General features: G+C 46.6%; 3 protein-coding genes and 2 non-coding genes across 13 annotated transcripts in view; all 5 read left to right on the forward strand.

Annotated features, from left to right (window-relative positions):
* The first annotated feature begins 1635 nt into the window (after window positions 1-1635).
* Window positions 1636-1704, forward strand: LOC134432640 (small nucleolar RNA SNORD58). The gene has a single exon (XR_010031381.1). It is a non-coding gene; the product is annotated as a small nucleolar RNA SNORD58 (small nucleolar RNA).
* On the forward strand, window positions 1682-6002 carry RPL17 (ribosomal protein L17). The gene is made up of 6 exons (XM_063179635.1): window positions 1682-1824; window positions 1918-1958; window positions 3242-3376; window positions 4254-4352; window positions 5231-5422; window positions 5911-6002. Exons 1-6 carry the CDS (start codon window positions 1785-1787, stop codon window positions 5956-5958), a joined length of 555 nt encoding a protein of 184 aa, XP_063035705.1. The 5' UTR covers window positions 1682-1784; the 3' UTR covers window positions 5959-6002.
* On the forward strand, window positions 5504-5572 carry LOC134432636 (small nucleolar RNA SNORD58). Its single transcript, XR_010031377.1, has one exon. It is a non-coding gene; the product is annotated as a small nucleolar RNA SNORD58 (small nucleolar RNA).
* A 454-nt stretch (window positions 6003-6456) lies between the features above and the next one.
* CZH18orf32 (chromosome Z C18orf32 homolog) lies at window positions 6457-10262 on the forward strand. 5 transcript variants are annotated; one of them, XM_063180384.1, is made up of 5 exons: window positions 6457-6504; window positions 6923-7009; window positions 8132-8189; window positions 8598-8834; window positions 9463-10262. In XM_063180384.1, the coding sequence occupies exons 4-5, from the start codon at window positions 8607-8609 to the stop codon at window positions 9535-9537; spliced, it is 303 nt and encodes a 100-aa protein (XP_063036454.1). In that variant the 5' UTR covers window positions 6457-6504; window positions 6923-7009; window positions 8132-8189; window positions 8598-8606; the 3' UTR covers window positions 9538-10262. The 5 variants fall into 5 exon arrangements, with proteins under 5 accessions (XP_063036454.1, XP_063036452.1, XP_063036455.1 ...); XM_063180386.1 differs by lacking the exon at window positions 6457-6504 and adding an exon at window positions 6611-6788; XM_063180382.1 differs by lacking the exon at window positions 8132-8189.
* A 4465-nt stretch (window positions 10263-14727) lies between these two features.
* Window positions 14728-22337, forward strand: part of DYM (dymeclin) — a 209830-nt gene continuing 202220 nt past the window's right edge. For 3 of the 5 annotated variants that reach the window (XM_063179771.1, XM_063179770.1, XM_063179772.1), the window contains exon 1: window positions 14729-14831. The gene's annotated coding sequence lies outside the window, so the exon portion shown is untranslated. Of the gene's footprint in view, window positions 14832-21570; window positions 21588-22337 lie in introns of those variants that run through there. The other 2 variants (XM_063179768.1, XM_063179769.1) reach the window with 2 other exon arrangements.

Below are 22337 nucleotides of genomic sequence, written 5' to 3' on the forward strand. Positions count from 1 at the left end.
TGAGACTTTTGGACTTTTGCTGCACCACTTTCAAGAAATATTTTGCTTTTACTGAGCGGCTTCCCAAGCAATTCTAGTCGCAAATGCTGCCTTAAATGGGAAAGAAAAATCTTTTATTTTAATGAGTCAGTCTGTGATTATTTTATAATGGTGCAGTAAATACCAGTTGAGGTTTATAAACATGTGAATGAATCTCTTCGTTCTGGTCTCGGTGACAGATCTGTGAGCAATGTGCTGCTTTTATTCCCATCCTGAGCTGCCATCTAATGGTGAACACGGTGGTGGCTGCTGGGGTGAGAGTTGGACCCGGTTATTTTAAAGGCCTTTACCAAATGTAACAATTCTGTGCTCTCAAGGTGGGGGCCGGGTTCTGCTCCCTGACAACAAGGGACAGCACAAGAGGAAACGGGTTCAGGTTATGCCAGGGGAGGTTCAGGTTGAACGTCAGGAGGAATTTCTTCATGGAAAGGACTTGGAAGGGGCTGCCCAGGGAGGTGTTGGAGTCCCCATCCCTGGAGGTGTCCAAGGAACGCCTGGACTGGTGACACTGAGAGTTCTGGGCTGGTGACATGGTGGGCACAGCTGGGACTTGATTAACTCAGAAATCTTTTCCAACCTGAATGATCCTGACTAAGTGAACCACAGAATACCCTGAGCTGAAAAGTACCCACAAGGGCCATCGAATCCAGCTCCTCAGCAATCCCACCCTGGGCATCCCTGGCAGCGCTGTCCAAAGGCTCCTGGAGCTCTGGCAGCCTCGGGGCTGTGCCCATCCCTGGGGAGCCTGGGCAGGGCCAGCACCCTCTGGGGCAGAGCCTTTCCCTGATATCCCACCCAAACCCCCTGGAACAGCTCCAGCCGTGCCCTGGGTCCTGTCAGTGGTCACCAGAGAGAAGAGATCAATGCCTGACCTTCCTCTTCCCTCACGAGAAAGACATAACTGCGATAAAAGTCCCCGCCCTCCACACCAGGTGCCCTCGGCTGCCGTTCATACGGCTTCCCCTCAAGCCCCTTCACCGCTTCCGTAGCCATCCCTTTGGCGCTAACAGTTTCATATCTTTCTTATATTGCAGTGACCAACACCGCTCACAGCGTTCAAGGTGCTCAGCGCGGATCGGCGCGGGGCAATCTCCTCCCTTGGGCGGGCGGTGGTGCTGTGCCAGCTGCACGCTGATCTCCTCACTAAAAGCACCTGCACCATGAGCTGAGGCTGAATACCCCACGGCAGCGTGAATGCCGCGATGTCCTTCCCCAGAGCAAGTTTTATTCACAGACTCGGCGAGGGAGCGGGCCAGCTCGCCCACCACCCTCACAGCGAGACCCCCCGCCATCTTGGGGGCGGAGCGCTAGCCGGGGGGCGCCCCGCCGGAAATCTCGCGAGACGCGCGCGCGCTGGCGGCGCGCCCCGCCTTTCCTCTTCCTCTGCGGCCGGCGCCCCGAGGTGAGCAGCCATGGTCGGCCCGGTTCCGCGCCACCCGCCGCCATCCGCCCCCATCCTGCCCCATCCCCGCTGCCACAGGCGTCCCGGACACCGGGATCGCTACGATATGCCCCGCGCCCGCGGTATTTCCCGGGATGGAGCGCGGGAGGGCGGGCGCGGATGCGGGGAAGTGGCAGGCCTGAGAAAATCCATGGCTGCGATGATGACTTTCTTAGGACACCTTTGGATGTAACTGTGAAAAGAATGCGTAAATTCTGAGCAGCTGCAGCGGTAAGGGGAGTAGTCCGGGCCCTGCTAGAAGTTTAATATGTTTTAATTGGTGTTTTTCAGCTGAGCTCTCAAGATGGTGCGCTACTCCCTGGATCCGGAGAACCCCACGAAATGTGAGTTGCTCTTTTAGGAGAGTTCGTGCGGGATTTCCCGGAAGCCAGTGAGGTTTTGATTCTAAAACTTGGTGTTTTTTTTCTCTCTTGCAGCATGCAAGTCCCGGGGATCTAACCTGCGTGTGCATTTCAAGGTAAGGGGTGTGTGATGAGCAGGAATCGTAAATTCATTTTCTGTTCTACGTAGTTTTTGTTAGTTTTCCTTGTTATTTTTTAAAATAAGCCCAGACTGGCTTGGATTGGAAGGGATTGTAAGGATAATCTCTTTCCACCCTCTGCCGTGGTCAGGGACTAAGCTCCCGGCCAGCGTGGCCCTGGAAACTTCCAGGGATCCAAGGGCAGCCACAGCTTCTGTGGGCATCTTGTGCCAGGGCCTCCTTGCCCTCACAGCCACGAATTTCTTCCCAATATTCCTCTTTTTAAGGAAGTCTCTTTTAAAAGACACTTTAAAAGTGTCCTTTAAAAGACACATCAAGTGTCTTTTACTCTTTCAACACCAAGGAACTGCTGTCAGCTACTTGTAATGGTCTCCATCCACAAAAATTAGAGTCTGGATTCTTAAATCGTCCTTGTCTAATTCAGATAACAAAATACAGCAGCAAAACAGTTGGAGTAAATTTATCAGACGCTGGGCTAGTGTTTGGTGTGAAATTTGTCTAGTTTCTCCTACACTCTTTGGTTGTGTGCTGTTTGGCACTAGGAACTCAGTACCTCTGGAAAAGGCTTAGGTGCAGAGAACAACTCAGAAGTGTTATTTAATCATGAAACCAGAACTTAGCAGATCACTTTCTGCTTAGTGTAATACCAAGTTTTCACTTTGGTTTTCTTTTTTTTTTATTTTTTTACTATGAACAGGTAGGATTATACTTAGAGCTGGCTTACACAATCAGTAAATGCTGTCTAAAAGGCCGATCTTTTATCCTTAATTTTTATTTCTGAGCCTTTCCTTCTTTTACAATTCTTTTAGAGAAAGCAACATTGTTAACAATTCTCCCAGTGTTTCTTCATCAGTTCTTGTGAGGTGCTGTATTTGACATTTTAGTAAGAATTTATCCACCCGAATCTTGCCTTTTTAGATTAGTGGCCAAACAGGAGGAGCTATGAATAGTATAAGTACATTAATTGTACTTTTATTAAGAGTTAGATATTTCCGTGCTGGATTTAGCCGCTGAGTTTAAAAATAAATAAATAAATAACGATGTGTGCTGGAGACACAAATTTAGTAGTGGCAGTCATACCAAGGGTTAGAAAAGTGGTAACAGAGTTAAAAAAATGTTAACCATTTTTCATTCTGAGACTTGGGTATTCTTTAGTCAGTGGAAAGAATTGTATCCAGGGGGGACAGAGGGGTGGTTGAGCTGGTGCTGTCTCCTGTGAGGATTTGTTTTGAGGTTTTCTCTGTGCCCTGCGTTGGCAGAACACCCGAGAGACGGCGCAGGCCATCAAGGGCATGCACATCCGCAAGGCCACCAAGTACCTGAAGGACGTCACCCTGAAGAAGCAGTGCGTCCCCTTCCGGCGCTACAACGGCGGCGTCGGCAGGTGCGCCCAGGTGAGTGCCTGGGAGTCCCTTTGCCTCTGGGTGCTTAACACAGAAAAGGGATGGGGACAGAGTGTGGGTGTAGTCTGTCATTGCTGATGGTAAACTTGCATTAAAACACAGAATCACGGGGTGGTTGGCTTGGAAGGGTCCACAGAGCTCATCTCAGTCCAGTTCCCTGCCAGGGGCAGGGACATCTTCTACCGAACCAGGGTGCTCAAGAGGGAGGAAAGGCTGTTAATTCCAGAGGATACATTTCCATGGAGTGTCTGCATCTAGTTGGCAGCATTAAGTCAAGGGATTAAATTTTGTGGGGTTGGTTGTACAGCAAAATAAGTAGAAAATAATCCATTCTAATCCATACTCATAAGATATCTATCTATATCCATAAGATACGGGGTCCTCAGCACAGGGCCAGCCTGGCCCAGCTGGGGCTGTTCAGCTGCACCAGAGAAGCTCCAGGGACACCTCAGAGCCCCTGCCAGGGCCTGCAGGGGCTCCAGGAGAGCTGCACAGCCCCTGGGGACAAGGCAGGCAGGGACAGCACCCAGGCAATGGCTCCCACTGCCAGAGGGCAGGCACAGATTCTGGCACATTGGGAATTAGGAATTGCTGGCTGGGAGGGTGGGCAGGCCCTGGCCCAGGGTGCCCAGAGCAGCTGTGGCTGCCCCTGGATCCCTGGCAGTGTCCCAGGCCAGGCTGGATGGGGCTTGGAGCAGCCTGGGACAGTGGGAGCTGTCCCTGCCCATGGCAGGGGGTGACGCTGAGTGAACTTTGTAGTTCCCCCCAGGCCAAACCCTTCTGTGGTAATGGCAAGTTGAAGGTGTGTGGAAGGTAACAGGAGTGGACCAGTCCAGAAGCAGACTCCCATTGTTTGCTCCCGTTCCAGGCCAAGCAGTGGGGCTGGACGCAGGGCCGCTGGCCCAAGAAGAGCGCGGAGTTCTTGCTGCACATGCTGAAGAATGCAGAGAGCAACGCTGAGCTCAAGGTGGGTGTTAGCACAAAGCAGTGGTGTCAAGCCCTCTCTCAGCATCCCTGGCCTGGCTATCACTGACCTGGAGAGCCTTTTCCCACCTGCTTCATCCACAACCCTGAATTGTAGGGAGGGTTTGGTGTGGCTCCCTGTTTAAAGCAGGCTGTGTGTGTTCCTCAAGTTAAATGGCAGCAGCAGTTTTTTACAGGGAAATACTAAATTAAAAAATTTCACACAAAAGGGCTGTTCAGATATCTCAAAATCTGAAATCTGTAAAATCAATAACTGATATGGTCAGTTGCTGTCTTTGTTACAGTGCTTAGTCTGGTAGCTTTGTTGGCAGTGTTGGAGTAATACACCTTTGAATAGCCATGAATTAACCATAGACAAGGAGCCATCAGCACAATTTTAAATTATTTGTGATGTGTGGGGGCTGGACTTTGTCATTTTAAATCCTCCTTGTTTTGGTAAGTCCTCGTCTCCACCACACTGCCAAGAATAGCAGTTCCATTGGCAGATCCTTGAAAAACCCTGAGCTCCATGGCACCACCAAGCCTGGCTGTGTCAGTGCTGAATCCTTGGAAAACCCTGAGCTCCATGGCACCACCAAGCCTGGCTGTGTCAGTGCTGAATCCTTGGAAAACCCTGAGCTCCATGGCACCACCAAGCCTGGCTGTGTCAGTGCTGAATCCTTGGAAAACCCTGAGCTCCATGGCACCACCAAGCCTGGCTGTGTCAGTGCTGAATCCTTGGAAAACCCTGAGCTCCATAGCATCACTAGGCCTGGGTGTTTCATTCACCAGCAGCAGTGTCTGGGGTGATTCCTCACATTTTTGCTGCAGAAATTAATTATTTAAGGATGGAAGTGGCTCACAGATTTCCTTCCGTGCCAGGGTCTGGATGTGGACTCCCTGGTGATCGAGCACATCCAGGTGAACAAGGCTCCCAAGATGCGCCGGCGCACGTACCGGGCCCACGGCAGGATCAACCCCTACATGAGCTCCCCGTGCCACATCGAGATGATCCTCACGGAGAAGGAGCAGATCGTGCCCAAGCCAGAGGAGGAAGTTGCCCAAAAGAAAAAGGTACCAGGTGTTGTGTGCCCTGTGTTGTGTGCTCTGCTCCTGTGATGCTGTCAGGACAGCCAAGGGGCTGGCAGAGAGGGGTTGCTGTGATGACAATCTTAGGACACCTTTGGAATGCCCATGAAAAAAAATCATTTTTTTCTGAGCAACCCCATTTTTTTAATTTCCAACATAAGTATTAAGCACTAAAATGCCCTGAGAACCATTTTTTAATTGCACAGAGGGTTGGTTCTTACCTCCCCCAAAGCAGCTACAGCATTGTGTGTGTGAACCCTGGGTGTGTACAAGAAAATAAGTTAAATTTAGAGCCTGCAAGCGATGTAGTGCTTGTAGGGATTCCTGTTAATGTGCAGGTGTGATGAGTGTATCATTTGTGAGGGAATTCCTAATTAACAATTCCTAACAGTTTGCAGCACTTCTAAAAGATAACTTTGAGATGTTTTGGGAAGTCTCATTTCACTGTTCTTTTTTGTGTGTTTGCTTCCCAGATCTCCCAGAAGAAGCTGAAGAAGCAAAAGCTAATGGCTCGGGAATAAATCTGCTTGGACAGATGTATATAAATAAAACCTTTTAAAACGTGGATTGATTGTGTTGCTCTGCTACAAGTTCTGACCTTGCGCTGGGCGTGTCTGTGGGTCAGGGACAGTGAATGTTACAGAATCAGGGATTGGTTTGGCTGGGAAGGGACCTTAAAGCCCCTCCAGTGCTACCCCTGCCATGTGCAGGGACAGCTCCCACTGTCCCAGGCTGCTCCCAGCCCCATCCAGCCTGGGCTGGGGCACTGCCAGGGATCCAGGGGCAGCCACAGCTGCTCTGGGCACCCTGGGCCAGGGCCTGCCCACCCTCCCAGCCAGCAATTCCTTCCCGACATCGGCCCTCCAAGCCGGGCCGCGTGTTCCCGCTGGCTGCCGGGCCATCCCACATTTCCCCCCGTCCCCGATCCGGGATAATCGGGAACCCGGTCCGCGTGCCCGTCCGCGCGGGTGGGGCGGGGCCTGGCATGTCACGTGACGCGCGCTGCCGACGGCCATTGGCCGGAAGCGCCGCCCCGGAAGCGCGGGGCCGTTCCGGTGCGGGCGCAGGTGGGTGCGGAGCCCCGGGAGCAGGGAATGGTTCCTTCCCCACACCCCGCCTCACCCTGCCTGCCCCCCGCCCCGCCCGGCCCACGCCGCCTGGCCACGCCGCTAGCCGGGGGCTCACGGGCTGCACCGGCCCCAGCCGCCCCCGGAGAGCGGAACGGCAACACCTGACATCAGGCCGCCTCCCGGGCTCCTCATCCTTTATGGAAAACGGGGAGAACCCGGCGGGTTTGCCGCTGCGGCGTTTTCCGGGCGCTGGGAACAAAGCCGAGCCGTGCCGTGCCGAGGTTTGCCCGTCAGTGAGCGCGTTCCGTGCCGGGGCTCACCGAGGGCAGCGGCACCGCCCGCCGCAGGACATCACCTGCCCGGCCGCCCCCTCACTCCGCTTTTCTCCTTTTTGTTTATTGTCCTTGCTAAACAGCTGGCCGAGCGTCGCCAGGACACCGGAGGAATTCGTCAGGACGGTGTTCCACGCTGATCCCAGGGATCGCTGGTGCATCAGGCGGAGGTAGGGATGGTTTTTGGGCAGGAGTATTTTGGACACGAAGCGGCTGCAGAGGCAGCACAACACGGGCTATGTTCCTTGGGACAGCCCCCAGGCAATGGCTCCCACTGCCAGAGGGCAGGCACAGATTCTGGCACATTGGGAATTAGGAATTGCTGGCTGGGAGGGTGGGCAGGCCCTGGCCCAGGGTGCCCAGAGCAGCTGTGGCTGCCCCTGGATCCCTGGCAGTGCCCCAGCCCAGGCTGGATGGGGCTGGGAGCAGCCTGGGACAGTGGGAGCTGTCCCTGCCCATGGCAGGGAATAGAAGGAAATTATTTTGAAGCTCTCTTGTGACCCAAATAATTCCATAATTCTGTAATGATTCTACAGCCTGAGGTATTCCCTCCAGCCATGTTCTTCAGCTGCTGGATGAATCCACATTTTTCTGCAAATTTAATATTTAGGAAATTCTAGTGGAGACAGTATCTGAAATATATATATTTTTAATAGATTTAAAGGGTTACCTCATTTGTGTTGTTTCAATGTAAGATTCCTCTCAGACCCAGAGAGTAGATTTAAAGTGTATTTGAAGCAGCCAGAGCAGAACCTGGAAGCAGTCAACTGGAAATTGATATTCTGCTTTTCCACAGCGATAAAAATCTTCAGGATAACATCAAATAAAAAGCAAAACTGGTCCCTAGTGAGGTGTGCACAACTGCCTTTTCATTCTCCATCTTGGAAAGCTTTTGTTTTGCTTCTTGGTGTGAGAATTGAGATGTCAGCAGCCTAGAGAGGGGGACTGTGAAGGGCAAAGTTGTGTGGCAGCAGAGTGTGTCTAATGTATTGCTGTCAGCACTGGCAGGGACAGGTCCAGCCCTGATTAACTGCTTCCTCTCCCAGCTGGACCTTTCTGCTCCTTGCTTTGCTTTTCTGCTTTTTTTTTTTTTTTTTTGGCATAGATCCCAAGGTGTGAATTTTGATGACTTGTGGGGTTTCAGAGAGAGGTCATGGTTCATTTTCCAACTGTTAATTGTATGGGGCTGGTGTGGGATCAAGTGAGGGCAGCAGGAAGAAAGTAACCCATGTGCTAATTCTGTCAAATCCTGATTGGAATTTTTTCCCCTTTTCCACTGTCCTGCCCTTCAGTGGTAGCAACTCATTGGATGGATTTGCTTTCTGCTGTTTAGTTTCTCCTTAAATAAAAGTGAGTTGAGCAAAACAAACCCTTTGGACTCATAATATAGTGGGAACTGGGCTAATACTGGCAGCTTGCTGCTTAAACTGTTTTTTGTGTGGCTTAAGCAAAAACTCTTATTTCCTGAATTTGTTTTCCTTAGTTGCATCTGTAGGACTAATGAATTAATAGCAAAATGGTTTGGTTTTTTTGTTAAAATGGCAAGAATGTTCCCTTTGTTGGAAGCTTTATAACAGTGGAACACACAACATTTTTGAAGCTTTAGCAGCTGCTTAATAATTTCAGAATAATCTACGTTTGAATACGAAATATGGATTTTATTTACTTTGTAAATAGTGTTTTCTCAGGTTTGTGGCGCACAAACGCTCCCACCTAAGCTGTTTTTCCCACCCCCACACCATCTCTGTCCCAGCACAGGAGGGAGCCATGGTGTGCATTCCCTGCATCGTGATCCCTGTTCTGCTCTGGGTCTACAAGAAGTTTCTGGAGCCCTACATCTACCCCATGGTCGCCCCCTTCATCAAGCGTGTCTGGCCCAAGAAAGCAGTGCAGGAGCCACCAGGCACCAAGCAGGGGCCAGGAGGCAGCACTGGGGACTCCCGGGGACCTGCAGCTGCCAAGAGAGACCAGGAGGATGGACCTGGGGGCCATAAAGTAAGATTAATTCACCTACCTAAGCGGGGAAGCTCCGGGGTGAGCCACCCAGTGGTAGCTCAGGAGGATGAACAGCTGGGTGTGTTTACAGATATTTTGGTGGCTGTTTTCTTGGGAACAGCAATTACCACTACTGTGCTAGCTAGGAATCGGTGCTTCAAGATATAGTTAGTATAATAGTTGCTTCTTCTGGTCTTGGATGACTTGTGCCAGTATCCTGAAACAGCTTAATTAATTTTTTTTAACAGTTGCCTGTTCTTTCAAAGAAAAAAGTCAAATATCTGGCAAGTCACAAGCAGAAATTAAAACCAGCCCATTTCTTCAGCCAGCTCTGCCACTTGTAATGGGGGAGGATGCTTAGTGCATATAAATTATGCTTTTATTATTTATCTTCTGTCACAATATAGACTTGTAAATATTGTCGCTGCTCTCATTCCTCCCTTCCCCCTGAAACAATAATTATTTGTAAATCTACACAGACACCACCACTTTTTGTTCTTGCTCAATATTTCTCCACACATCTTTGCTGGCCTGGCTTCTAAAAGCCATTTTTGTCACCAGCTGTTCCTGTTTTAGATGTGAAGTTCTAATTTGACATCTCATTAATGGCACTGTTTTTTGTTTGCAGATGGAAAGCAATGGCATTGTAAATGGAAGTCCTGCAAAGGGATCTGCTGCAGTGTATGACAAGAAAACAGCTTGAAGGAGTTAATTCCTGAGGATTTTATTTCCTCATGTCCAGTATGAACTGCTGATATTCCTCTCAATTTGAGACTTTTTTTCTTTGCACATTTTAGCCTAATAAAAAACTTAATTGCTTGCAGGAGAGTCTCTTTTGCCACTAAAATGGCAGCTGTTTGTTTATTTAAAATATTTGAAAGCTGATGTTCTTGTATTTTTCTCGCTGGAACTACTTTTCATCTGCCATCTGTTTGGTGTGATTAGAGTTTAGGTTAAATAACGTAAGAATAAATCTGTCTATGGAAGGCAAATGTATCTTATCATCTTGATGTCACTAAGTGCTAGTGCAGTACTTGAGGCTTTCACCTTAAAGGCTTTATCTGTTCCTGGTGAAGAACTGTGGACTGCATTGTGACAACAAAAGCTCATAATTTATCTATGGAGAATTTAAATTTTTCATGTCAAGTGTATGGATGAGCTAGAGGAGTTATGCCGCATAGAAAATTTACTTGGCTTACTAAAAGCAGAAAGTCTTGATGTGATACTTTCCTTAATTATTTTCCTTGAAATATTATACCTTTTTTTTCCCTGAGGCATGATGCAAGAGAATGTTGCTTTATGTTCTGTTGTAGTGATTTATAATGGCGAAGTTCTGGCTTTAAAAAAAAACTCAGCATCCACTTAAAACCTCTTTACCATGCTTGTGGAATTTTCATTATAATAAACCGGGATTTTACTTAAAAATAAGTCGCTTCATGCAATTATTGCACAGAATCACAGAATTCTTAGTGTTCAGAGCTATAAACACTTCAAGTGGTGACAAAATGTTTGAAAACCTGGAGACAGGCCCCAGGCAGAAGGAAGCCCTAAAATAACTGAGTTCATGATAAAATGAGCTGGGCAGACTTTGCCTCTTCCTGGCAAGATGGATTCTGCTGCTGAGCTGCATCTCAGCCGTGAAGCGTTTTAAGTGTCTGTGCTTAGTAAGGAATAAAAGTGGTAATTCCTGCTTTTCCCTGTCTGCCAGACCAGAGAGCTCTTTAAAAGATTCAAAACTAAACCATTTCAGCAGTTTTTAATTATTCTTTATGATTTAATTTCCATAAAATCCTCTCTCAGGCAGGCCTAAAAATGCACTTTTTATATGGGCAGTCCCTGACTTGTCACTGTGGTCCAGTGTTATTCTGGTGGCCGTGATTTCTCTCAGCAGTTAGTTAATTACTCTGGTATCTAATTTTGCCTGCTGCCCTTGGTGAGGTGCCTCGTTTCCTGCCAGTGCCTGGTTTGGTCAGACCTGGTGTGAATGGCTCTGCAGTGTTCACAGATCCTGTGCCCCTGCAGCCACAGCCGTGACTTTGCAGTGAGCTCAGGCACAGATGCCTCTGTGTCAGGCCTTGATTAATGCTCTTTCTCTTCCTTAAGCAGTAAACTCTGTTCAGACCCGAGTATGTAATTGCATCTTTGGAGCATAACCCCCCATTGGATCAGTGTATTGCAGCTTCCTCCTAGATCTCTGAATCCCAGGATCATTTAGGTTGGAAAACACCAGTGAGTCCAACCTGTGACCAATCCCCACCTTGTCACCAGCCCAGAGCACTGAGTGTTACACATGGACACCTCCAGGATGGGAACTCCAACACTTCCCTGGGCAGCCCCTTCTAATTCCTGACCTCCCTTTCCATGGAGAAATTATTCCTGCCATCCCCCCTGAGCCTGCCCTGGCCCAGCCTGAGGCCATTCCCTCTGCTCCTGTCCCTGTTCCCCCCGGCTGTCCCCTCCTGTCAGGAGCTGTGCAGAGCCACAAGGGCCCCCCTGAGCCTCCTTTGCTCCAGGCTCAGCCCCTTCCCAGCTCCCTCAGCCTCTCCTGGGGCTCCAGCCCCTTCCCCAGCTCCGTTCCCTGCCCTGGACACGCTCCAGCCCCTCGGTGTCTCCCTTGTGCTGAGGGCCCAGAGCTGTCCCCAGCACTGGAGCTGCCTCAGTCACGCCCAGTCCAATCTGCAGCTCTTCAGCTAAACAAGAATTTGTGTTCTGAGATCCTGAGCATTGCAGAAGAGATTGTCTCTTCCATTCTGTTTTAATATGCTGGGCATCTCATAAATAGGCCACAATTTTAGAGTATATCCACGTCTAAACAGCTGGGAACACAACAAAAAGTAGAGCAAGAGCTTTACTGGGACTCCTTTAAATTGTAAATGTATTATTTCAATTTATGAAGTCTGCATAATTTTTTTTTTTAGTTATTTAGGATATTATTACAAAAGAAAATGCATTGAACAATAAAAGAGAAAATAAAGTGTATAGTAAATTAGGCTGCAGCACCAGGCTTCCAACTTTGTGCCAGCACCATATTTAAACACCAGGCCTTCTGAAAAAGCTGCAAAAAGGAAAACAGGCAGATGATGTAAGTAAGATTACAGGTTTATGGTCTCTGGAATGGTGTTCCACTGCTTTTATGAGCTGCAGTTAAACCCTAAAGGGAGCAATCTACATCACAAAACTTTCTGTGCGAGGCACTTCACTGGAAGTCCTGTCGGGAGATTTGTGTTATAACTCTTCTGCCCCTATTCTTTTGCAAGAATAGGTCAATAATCCTGTTGTGTTGCGAATAGTTAAATGAAAACCGAGTGAAAGCAAAGGCCCAGGTCTGGGCTGGAGTGCATGAGATCATCTGCAGGGACGCAAGGGAGTGCACAAAGCCTTCTTTAAGGAAAACAAGCAGGCAGATATTAAGGAAATCCTCATGTGACAGAATAATATTGATCAAGTGAGTTGAATTTAACTGAGAAAATTCCCACGTGCTTGTTACTCGCTAAAAACAAGATTTACAAAAGGTTTAGGCACCCGATGGTGGCACGTGGACATCTAGCAGAGTTCCCTAGACCAAGTAGCAGCTCCATTTACACTGAAGACTTTTAAAAAATGTCAAAGTTGGCATCTTTAGGGGACCAAAGAACTGCAAATCTAGTCCTAAGTTCTTCAGCATTAAACCTGTCTGGCTTTATTTAAATACTATTGAGGAAAGATCAATAACTCAGTATTTGAAAAAATATTATTCAAATCAACTAATTTCAAGTATTTTTTTCTTAATGAGAAGGTCTTAACGGTACCTTCTGTGTGTTGGTTTGCACAAATTGCTGGATGCCAAGAAGTTAGTTGAAAAACATATTTTAAAAATGCAAATATACACCAAAAATTCTTAAATAAAATGAATTAATTTTATGTTATTATTTTGATGGCCTGATCCTGACAGGAAAGGAAATTCTGGCATGTTAAACTGCACATGATCAGCTGCTGAGAATGTCTAAACTGAAAATAAATTCTGATCTAATGACAGTAGCACATTATGCTGTTATTGCCCAGATGGAGCAATCATGTCCCAGCTGAATTCCGGGAGCTGTTGGACATGCTGCAGAGGTTCAGTCCTCTGGGTCATTCCTTCATGATTTCTGTACAATGGAGAACATTATTGCTGAAAGAACAGTGTCTGCAGAGGCTGCAGGTGGAGGAAATGAAGAGAAATTTAATTTACACTTAGGTTAACTAAAATCTCCTTCAGTGAGAAATGACTGTTTCATTAAACTGCCTGAGACTTGAAAGAAGGGATTATCTTTGTGCAGTTAGAGCAATGCTTGCTGAACCAAATCATATTTTGGTTGTAACAGGCTGCCATTATTCCTGTTTTCTGTGAACCTGGTTGCAGTAATTTAATTGAAAAGCTCTAGAAGGCCATGTTTGCCATTATTATTTTGTATTAGAAATGCTTTTAGGTAATAGTCCTGTATCTTTATTTCACTGTTGTTTTAGAATCACGGAATGGTTTGGGTTGGATGTGGCCTTAAATCTCTTCCTGTCAAACCCTCAGGACACCTTCCACTATCCCTGGCCGCTCCAAGCCCTGCCCAACCAACCTGTCCTTGGGATGACAGTGAAACACAAATTGCCACATTGTGAATAGATGTGTTTATAACCCCCAATGCTTGTTTTTGGCACGGGGGTTGCTGTACAAAACCTTTGCATTTTGTCACACAGCGTTGCACAGCCGTGCTGCTGGCCAGGCCGCGGCCCTGTGGGCACAGCCATTGCCACCCAGCGCTGTGTGAGCAGGGCCGGGCCCCAGAGCTGTAATGTGGCAGTGTTTGCTCAGGGCTACACCCACGGTGCTGTTTGCAGAGCTGCTGCTGTTTGCAGACCTGCTGCTGGCATGCACTGCCCAGGGACAGGGATGGGGAACAGCCCGGCTGGCTATTTGCTGTCATGGACCAAGTGGAATGTGGGAATAAACTCAGGACAAGACTGGGAAGAGTTTCCCTTTTAACGAGTCAAGGTACCTTGGAACCTGCTGCTGATGGCACAAGCCCCACTTTGGAGGTTACCCTTGGAGAAACAATGAGTTTAAGCAGCACGAGGGCAGGATGGGGCCTGGTAAATCATCCCACCCTCAGACATTCACTGCTGGTCCCATTCGCTGGGCTTACCTCAAGTCGCACTGAAAATGTGGGATGCAGAGGAGAGAATCAGAATGAATCATAGAATGGTTTGGGATGGAAGGGACCTCAAAGCTCATCCCATGGGCACGGACACCTTCCACTGTCCCAGGCTGCTCCAAGCCCCATCCAGCCTGGCCTGGGGCCCTGCCAGGGATCCAGGGGCAGCCACAGCTGCTCTGGGCACCCTGGGCCAGGGCCTGCCCACCCTCCCAGCCAGCAATTCCTAATTCCCAATGTGCCAGAATCTGTGCCTGCCCTCTGGCAGTGGGAGCCATTGCCTGGGTGCTGTCCCTGCCTGCCTTGTCCCCAGGGGCCGTGCAGCTCTCCTGGAGCCCCTGGAGGCCCTGGCAGGGGCTCTGAGGTGTCCCTGGAGCTTCTCTGGTGCAGCTGAACAGCCCCAGCTGTGCCAGGCTGGCTCCAGAGCAGAGGGGCTCCAGCCCTGGCAGCAGCTCCGTGGCCTCCTCTGCACTGGCTGCAGCAGCTCCAGCTCCTTGTGCTGCTGGAGCCGGGGCTGGGGCAGCTCTGCAGGTGGGCTCTCACCTGAGCCCAGGGGCACAGGGGCAGGATCCCCCTGCCCTGCTGCCCACGCTGGGGATCAGCTCAGGGCTGACACGGGAGGTGTCATGGCCGCCCCGCCCGTCACGAACTACAACTCCCGTGGTGCCTCGCGCACCGCCCCGCGCGGGCCTCGCGCACGCGCAGCGGGGCAGGGCCGGCGACGTGGAGGCGGGCGGGGATCGTGAGGGGCCGTGAGGGGACCCGGGAGCGGCGCGGGCCGAGGCACCCCGGTTCCGACCGCGCCACCCACCTCGGGCCCAGGGCACGGACGGTAAGCGCGGCCTCGGCGGTGCCTGTGAGGGGCAAGGGCGACGGGTGGACCCGGCGGCCGCCGACTCCGAAGGGGGCCCCCGAGATCCCCCGGTTGCCCCGACGTCACCGTCCCCTCGTGGCGCGGGCCTGTGTCGCGATAGACGGAGGGATGCCTTGCGTAATTCGACACCGGCGGTGAGGAGAGTTGCGGTGGCCCCGGCACCCGCCGTGTCCCCGCCCGGGCTGGGGCATCTCCCGGGATCCCTCGCAGGGTTCCTGGGTTGTACCTGTGTCCCTTCGGGATCCAGGAACCGATCCCGCGCTGGGTCCCCTGGGTGTCCTTGTGTCCCTTAGGGATCCAGGGATCCCTGCCAGGGTTCCCAGAATGTGCCTGTGTCCCTTTACCCAGACCGTGAGTGTTCCCTTACAGGGATCCTGTGATCCCTCAGGGTCCCTGGGATGTCCCTGTGTCCCTTTAAATGCGCCCAGGACTGGAAAGCCAGAGATTTATACCCGTTTTTTCTTATGTGCTCTTAATGATATTTATTGTTCATGGCTAGATGATAAATTGATTTATTTTCCATCCTGTTCTCGACGGAGGCTTTTCTACTGCAGCATCTCAGAACTCCTGGGGCTCGCTCTGCCTCCTCACTCCTACCATACTGTTTTTATACTTATGAATGATAATATTTATCAAAAGTGAGGTTTAAAATTGAAATTGGTATCTCACCTGAGCTGCCGGGCTTTGCATTACCTCATATGCCTTCATGCCAAGCACTGTTGGTTTGTTTATTTATTCTTTTTAATCTGTGCTGGGCGGAGAGAGTTCGTGGGACATAATCTAATTTTTTCCCTTGCCTGTGCTGAGGGATAACGTGCTGGGCTGCAGTTTTAATCATTGTAGGTGTTTGCAGAAATAAGGAAGCTGTTGATATTTCCATCACGGATCACTTTTGGAGTGCAGGGGAGTGGAAGGAGGCTCCCGGGTGGTTGGGTCCCGTGTCCCAACGCAGGGTTGTGTAATCCCACATTGTGTCAATTCCCAACTGAAAAACGTTCTGGGTGCTCCAGCTGGGCCGGCTAGAAAATTGTCGTTTCTCCTTGGAGTGCCAGGAGTTGGGAGGCCTCCTGCTGTCGTTTCCATGGGCTGTTTTCCCTTTCCACTGCTGCTGCATCAGCAGAGGCCCGTGGGCAGCCCGGGGAATGCTGGACCCAGCTCAGCACTGTCACCTGGCTGGAGCATCCCTCAGCTCCTCCTCTGACAGTCCCCTGCTGATGTTTTGCCAGCAGAGCTTCTAATCCCTCCTGCTAAATCAGTAAAAAAAATACTTGTAGCAAATTACTGCTGAACTCAGATGGATCAGGTGCTTCCTTCCAGTGATTTTATCAGATTAAGAGGAAGATTTGGAGATCATAGAATCCCAGACTGGTTTGGGTTGGAAAGGACATTAAAGCTCATCCATTCCCACCCCTGCCATGGTCAGGGACAGCTCCCACTGTCCCAGGCTGCTCCCAGCCCCATCCAGCCTGGCCTGGGACACTGCCAGGGATCCAGGGGCAGCCACAGCTGCTCTGGGCACCCTGGGCCAGGGCCTGCCCACCCTGCCAGCCAGCAATTCCTAATTCCCAATGTGCCAGAATCTGTCCCTGCCCTCTGGCATTTTCTGACATGCTGTGTTTTTAAGATCTTAAGATGTTTTTAACATGCTGATGACTGACAAAAGTCACTAAAAGCAAGAAATCCTGTTTGGTGGGTGCTGAACTGATGCCACAGTAGATGATTAATGATTTTAACTGTATTTTTCAAAGTGTATTCTATGGAGTGGAGAGTCTGTATCACCTTGAAGTAATCCCACACCCTGACAAGTGTAACTGAATTTGCAGTGGATCCTGAAGATAGGTGATATATTTTATATAACATATTAATATAATATTTTTAATATAAATTATTATTGTAATATAGTATAAAATTATTACCCATACAGAGCAGATTTGTCTTTCTGCTTAACAGGCTTTTTTATGTTGTAGTTAGGTCTTCAGCTGTGAGAAACTTCAAAAGCAGAGACAAATAATCCTGTTGCAAAAATAGGGTTAATGCCCAAACTGTGGAAGAGCACAGATACCAAAATAGTTGTATAAACTTTTACATATACCAAAATATACCAGTATTGAAACAAATGCAGGCCTTTTAATGAACATCTGAGCATCTGTTTGAAGCTTGAATTATCTTTTTGAAACATTACTGTGGCTTTTAGGCAGGTATTACATCTGATAGTGATATAGGGAGGAAATACTTGTGTGTAGCAGTAATCTTAGCATCCCTTCCATATTGAAGCCACTTGATTTATTAATTCAGGCTATGTTTAGCCTGACTTGTGTCATATCCAACCCACCTTCCATTTCAATTAGAAACAATGAATTACTATAAATTGATTTTTGAGGTGCTGAGTGTTTTTTTTAAATAAATAGAGGAAAGGGACAAAGTCATCAAAGCCTTCTCATATTGAACCCAATTTCCAACACTATAATCCATCATAGATTATCAGTTGGTGTAAAACTGTTTTTGAAAACCATTGCTGTATTTGTGGTAATAAAAGTCTCTTTTTGGCCTCTGGAAGTAGAGAATGTCAAACCAGCAAAGTTGTTTCTGATGTGCTGTCTGTTCCTAATCTGTGAAGGCAGGTCTCAGTATGGGTTGTGCTCCTTCTTGATTTGTCTTTATTTTTAAGCTCCATATCCCTTGGGTATACTTGTTTAAAGTTCAGTTTGTTGTTCTCATTTTATAGTTCCAGCACACCTGTCCTGGCTCGCAGCAGGAATCTCACTGGTGAGAGCAAACAAAACCTTTACAGAAATACCTGCCCACTGCAGAGAGTGGAGATAGTATTTGAATTTTCACTTCTTGAAACTTTTGAAAAATGTGTTATTTACCTGTAATAGTTTTGTGACAGGTGTTTTACACAGAAATTACAAGGTGTGCCTGACCCAGCCTTCTTCCCTTCTGACAGTGTTTACTAATTGGATTAAAGAATTTATTTCTGCACGTACTCCAAAAAACACTAGCTGTATTTGAGTGCTGACCTTTTCTGAGGGTGTTGGATTGTAAGAGTAAGGATAGAGGTACTTTTCTTCATGATTAAATTTTTTCATAATTGCCTGCACACTACCTCTCCTGCCCTCTGTGACAGGATGTTTTTGTAAAACTGACCCTGTCATTCTGCTCTCAGATTTATTTCTTAAGTTGTTACGTAGGAATTTCAACAGAAAATTTCAACAGATCTTTATAGTTTTTGTAGCTTTAAATTTTGTTAACTCACAATAAATTTTATAGATAGGCTTTTGAAAGTTCAGAGAGATTTGGCCACAAGTATAATGTTTTAGCATGGGTGTGTAATTGCCTGCACTAAAAATGAATAAAATTGAGGACTCCTTAATTGATCTTGTGGGATTTTGTGTTAATGGACTAGAGATATGTTTTGTTGCATAAATTGCTTTTTTGTAACTTGGACAAAGAAGTCCTTAAATGCTTAAATGCTCATTTACCTGTAAAAGTTAAACAGGAGCTCTCTGAACTTGTGAAATACCTTGAGAGAAAGGCATTTCACATGCAAGATTCAGCAAAAGCTTCCTCAAGAGGTTTGACATGCACCTGCTGCCCTGCCCTGCCCTGCCAGAGCATGGTGACTGAGGGAATAGAGGACAAAAAGCTTCATTCAGATTGGCTGTGTCACTAAGGGGTATGTGCTAATGGAAAGGCCAATACATGTTGGGTGGAAATATGATAATTTTGGGGTCTAGTTTGCCACAAACTTGTATTTGCTTATTGGTGTTCGAGGCTATCACGTAACTTTTTAATATTTTTTAGAGCACTCTGTATCAGAAGTTTCTGTTGTGAGGTGAAATGTTGGAGTGGTATTTTTGTGTAAATTATTTTTGATCTCTTACAACTGTAGGGAAAAGCATCTTGAGCAAAGTTGTCCTCCTTGTTTTTGTCCTCCTGTGAGTCAGTAGTTCCAGTTCAGAACGCAGCTTTGAAGGTGACCTGTGAAGGTGACTAGTTGTTCACTTGAAGTAAGGTATTTTGAGATTAGTAAGTGGGCATCTGCTTATTAAAATTATTAGATTTGGTGATCAGAAATTAGCAGAGTGGATCACCAGTAACCTGGAGTTTAGAGATTATAGAGTGTATGAAAACGTGTTAGTTTTCTGAGATGGCACTGAGAAACACGATCAGTACATCTCGGTGTCATTTATAGAATTTAGATTTTCATTTTCCTGTCATCTCCTTTCAGAGCATTTATTAAAAAGTGACAAACAGTGTAGGGTGAGCTGTCAAACACAATAGCATCCCTTGTTGAGCAGTTTGGGGAAGCACCACAACATCCGGGCTCACTCACATCGGAATTCTTCTGCTTGAAATACTCTGCCTCACCATGAAGGCTTTGAAAAATCCTTTCTTCAGCTGTGAGCAGAACAACTGTACCGTAGGTGGGACATGAAGGAAGCAGATTGTGCTCTTCAGAATTAGGCTTTTATTGATGACTGACTCCCACGAAAATGTTGTGGAAAAGGAACTGGAGCAGAAAACACAGCATCGTCACTCGTTTTTTCATCTGCTTGCCTTCCTTGTGAGGGCCTTCTCTGCCTGCAGTAAATCTGTTGAGATTGATCACTTCTGCTGTGTGCAAGTCTCTTCAGGCTTCAGTGGAACCCAGAAGGACCATTCTGATGCCACTGCACTGCTGCTCGATTCAGGTCCTTATTGTGGAAGGGGAAGGCACTAGAGCAGAGCAGGAGAACTGAGAGAGATGCTGTGTTTGTTCATCCAGCTGAGTAAACAGTGAGCAAGTCAGATAATTTATGTTGAGAGCTGCCTAAAGACCTTAAGATATTTTATTTTATTTTATTTTATTTTATTTTATTTTATTTTATTTTATTTTATTTTATTTTATTTTATTTTATTTTATTTTATTTTATTTTATTTTATTTTATTTTATTTTACTTTATTTTATTTTATTTTATTTTATTTTCCTTAGGCATTGTGGGGACCGCTTCATAATTTTGTTGCATTTCTCACTGCCGTCCAAAAATACTTCTGTCCTGTTGTGCTGAGCTTTACAGGGAGATGTTTTGGTACCTGGTGAATAGTTAGTGTGCTGGGCTACTGCAAAAATAGAAATAGGTTAGAGGGTTGTATCCCTGACAGTAGCCATCAAACTTGGCAGTGTCTGAAAAATAGTGGGCAGTGGAGAAACAGAGGATTATCTAGAAAGCTATGAGAGATGGTATCGGTCTCCAAGCTGCAAAGATAGACCCTGTCATGGTCAGCCAGGTTCTCTGAAAGAGCACTTAATTTGTGTTTGTCACAAAAGCAGCTTGTCTGTCTGCTACTTCTCATAAAACTGTGGTTTTTGTGGTTTTGGTGGTTTTTTTTCTGGGGGAGAGGGGATTTGGTATGTATCTGAACAGTTTCAGCATGTAAAAGTAAAAGGGGTGGGTAAAGGGAGCTGAAGGAAGGAGTGAAAGAAGAGTTGCCAAAAAGGCAGTAGAAAAGGGGAGGAAAATTACAAATCAGTGTAAAGTGAGCAGAAACAGTCTTTCCTGTGTAACTCATTAACTTAAAAACAGTAGGAAGCTTTTCTAATTGGTCTTGAAGGATGTGTTTATTCCATTCTGAAATCTACCAGGCTGTGTGGTTGTGGCTAATTGGTGTATCAGAGAAGGTGGATTTTTAATAGTGGTTTGATACTGTTTGAAGATTGCTAAGCATTAAATTATAGCTGGAATATTCTGACTCGTTACCATGCTTTAAAAACAAAGACTATTTCAATACTCTTTTCTTATCTAAAATGGCAAGAATTCCTAAAGTCTGAGGATTGTAAAGTTTTTTTTTTCCTGAAGATCTCTTTTATTAGCATGAATTGTTACTGCCAGGTATTTCTGCATCATTAGTTTTGCTTAGCAAAATCTTACCAATTTAATTGGTAAAATAAAAGTTCTTACAGTTTGGGACCTCTTTATGTGAAAATTAGTGAGTGATCTCTGAGTATGAATGAAGTATTTGCATAACTACTTTTTGTCTTAGAAAGACAGAATCTCAATTTTGGGGGATTTTTTCAGCCTTTTTAACAGCACCAAGACTTCCCCAAAAGAGTTCCCCAAGCAATGCAGGTAATAAACACTTAAAATGTCTGGAAAGCTGCAAAGTTGCTCAGAGAAATTGAGGCTGCCCCATCAGTGGCAGTGTCCCAGGCCAGGTTGGATGATGCTTGGAGCAGCCTGGGACAGTGGAAGGTGTCCCTGCCCATGGCAGGGGTGGAATGGGATGGCCTATAAAGGTCCCTTCCAAAACAAACCATTCTATTTATCTATGAAATATTGCTGTAACACGAGGAGTAGTCAGAATTTGAAATATATTGTGTGGACAGTAAAATTCAAATATTGGAGCTGAACAATACATACTGTTAATTTAACTTCTCTGTTTTCTGTTGTATGGAGAATTATGTGTAAACATATTGCAGTAGTCTCACATCTCTGTGGCAAGATTTATCTTAGGATTTTGTGGGATACTTTAATTTAGTCTCATGGGTGAGAGATGGTCTGAAACCTGCAGTTCTTGGATACAAATAGGAATCAGCCAGAAACCTCAGTGCAGTGCTTTGGTAATGCTGAATGAGCAGCATTACACCTCATATTCTCATCTTTACAGTGATTGTGGCTCCTTTGCTTGGAAAGAAAACAGTGTCCATCGTTCGTAAAGCTGCAAACTATAAAGGTAACCAGAGTCCTGCTATGTATAGAAACTAAATTTTTGTTAGGTTTTAGGATATTTTCAGTATTTTCATGTAATTGCGTTAAGGACTCAATCCAGTGGCCAGATCTCAGATGACATTGTAAAATCACGTGCATGACCATCTCAAATTCTTACACTTTAAAGCAATAATTAAAAGAAAATCCCACAGATATATGTAATTTATATTATTCAAAATATCTGCAGACTAAGCCAGATGACCATGACAAGTGTAATTTTGGAAGGGGGCAGCTGACTGTACTGGACAGATAAAATTCCAGCATTAGCGATTAAGTTGTGATACCAGTAGGAGATACAATCCTGAAAGGAACTCTAATTACTTGTCTAAACTCATTTAAATAGAAGATGTGTAGAGGATGACAAATTTTTTCCCAAGTTCAACAGTATACATCTGTACCTTGAGTTTCACTTAGGAGCTCACACATGGCTCTGTGTGAGCCATGTGTATTGCTGAATTGCTTTTAACTTTCTTTCGGATGAAAAATTATATTCTTGTAAGCCTTGTTAATAATTAATACTAAAATCTTCTAGAACAAGCAGTAAACTTGGGATTTATACCTACCCCTAGCAATATGAGATTGGAATGAGTCCTGATGTGCAAAACAAACTCCCTTGTGTTGCTCTAAAGCCTCTGCTGCTGCATTACGGAGCCAAGTTCTGGGGCTAAACAGATGCTGAATTTAATAGAGAATGACACTAGCAGACCAGGCTGTT

This window comes from Melospiza melodia, chromosome Z (assembly GCF_035770615.1).
Source record: "Melospiza melodia melodia isolate bMelMel2 chromosome Z, bMelMel2.pri, whole genome shotgun sequence".
In the NCBI taxonomy this organism is placed as follows: Eukaryota; Metazoa; Chordata; class Aves; order Passeriformes; family Passerellidae; genus Melospiza; species Melospiza melodia.

Excerpts from the sequence above, each read along its gene's own strand:
- RPL17 (XM_063179635.1), top strand. The coding sequence starts at position 1,785 with ATGGTGCGCTACTCCCTGGATCCGGAGAACCCCACGAAAT. Across the intron at positions 1,825-1,917 it reads TCCGGAGAACCCCACGAAAT|CATGCAAGTCCCGGGGATCT; the intron begins GTGAGTTGCTCT and ends TCTCTCTTGCAG. Across the intron at positions 3,377-4,253 it reads GCGTCGGCAGGTGCGCCCAG|GCCAAGCAGTGGGGCTGGAC; the intron begins GTGAGTGCCTGG and ends CTCCCGTTCCAG.
- CZH18orf32 (XM_063180384.1), top strand. The coding sequence starts at position 8,607 with ATGGTGTGCATTCCCTGCATCGTGATCCCTGTTCTGCTCTGGGTCTAC. Across the intron at positions 8,835-9,462 it reads ATGGACCTGGGGGCCATAAA|ATGGAAAGCAATGGCATTGT; the intron begins GTAAGATTAATT and ends TTTTGTTTGCAG.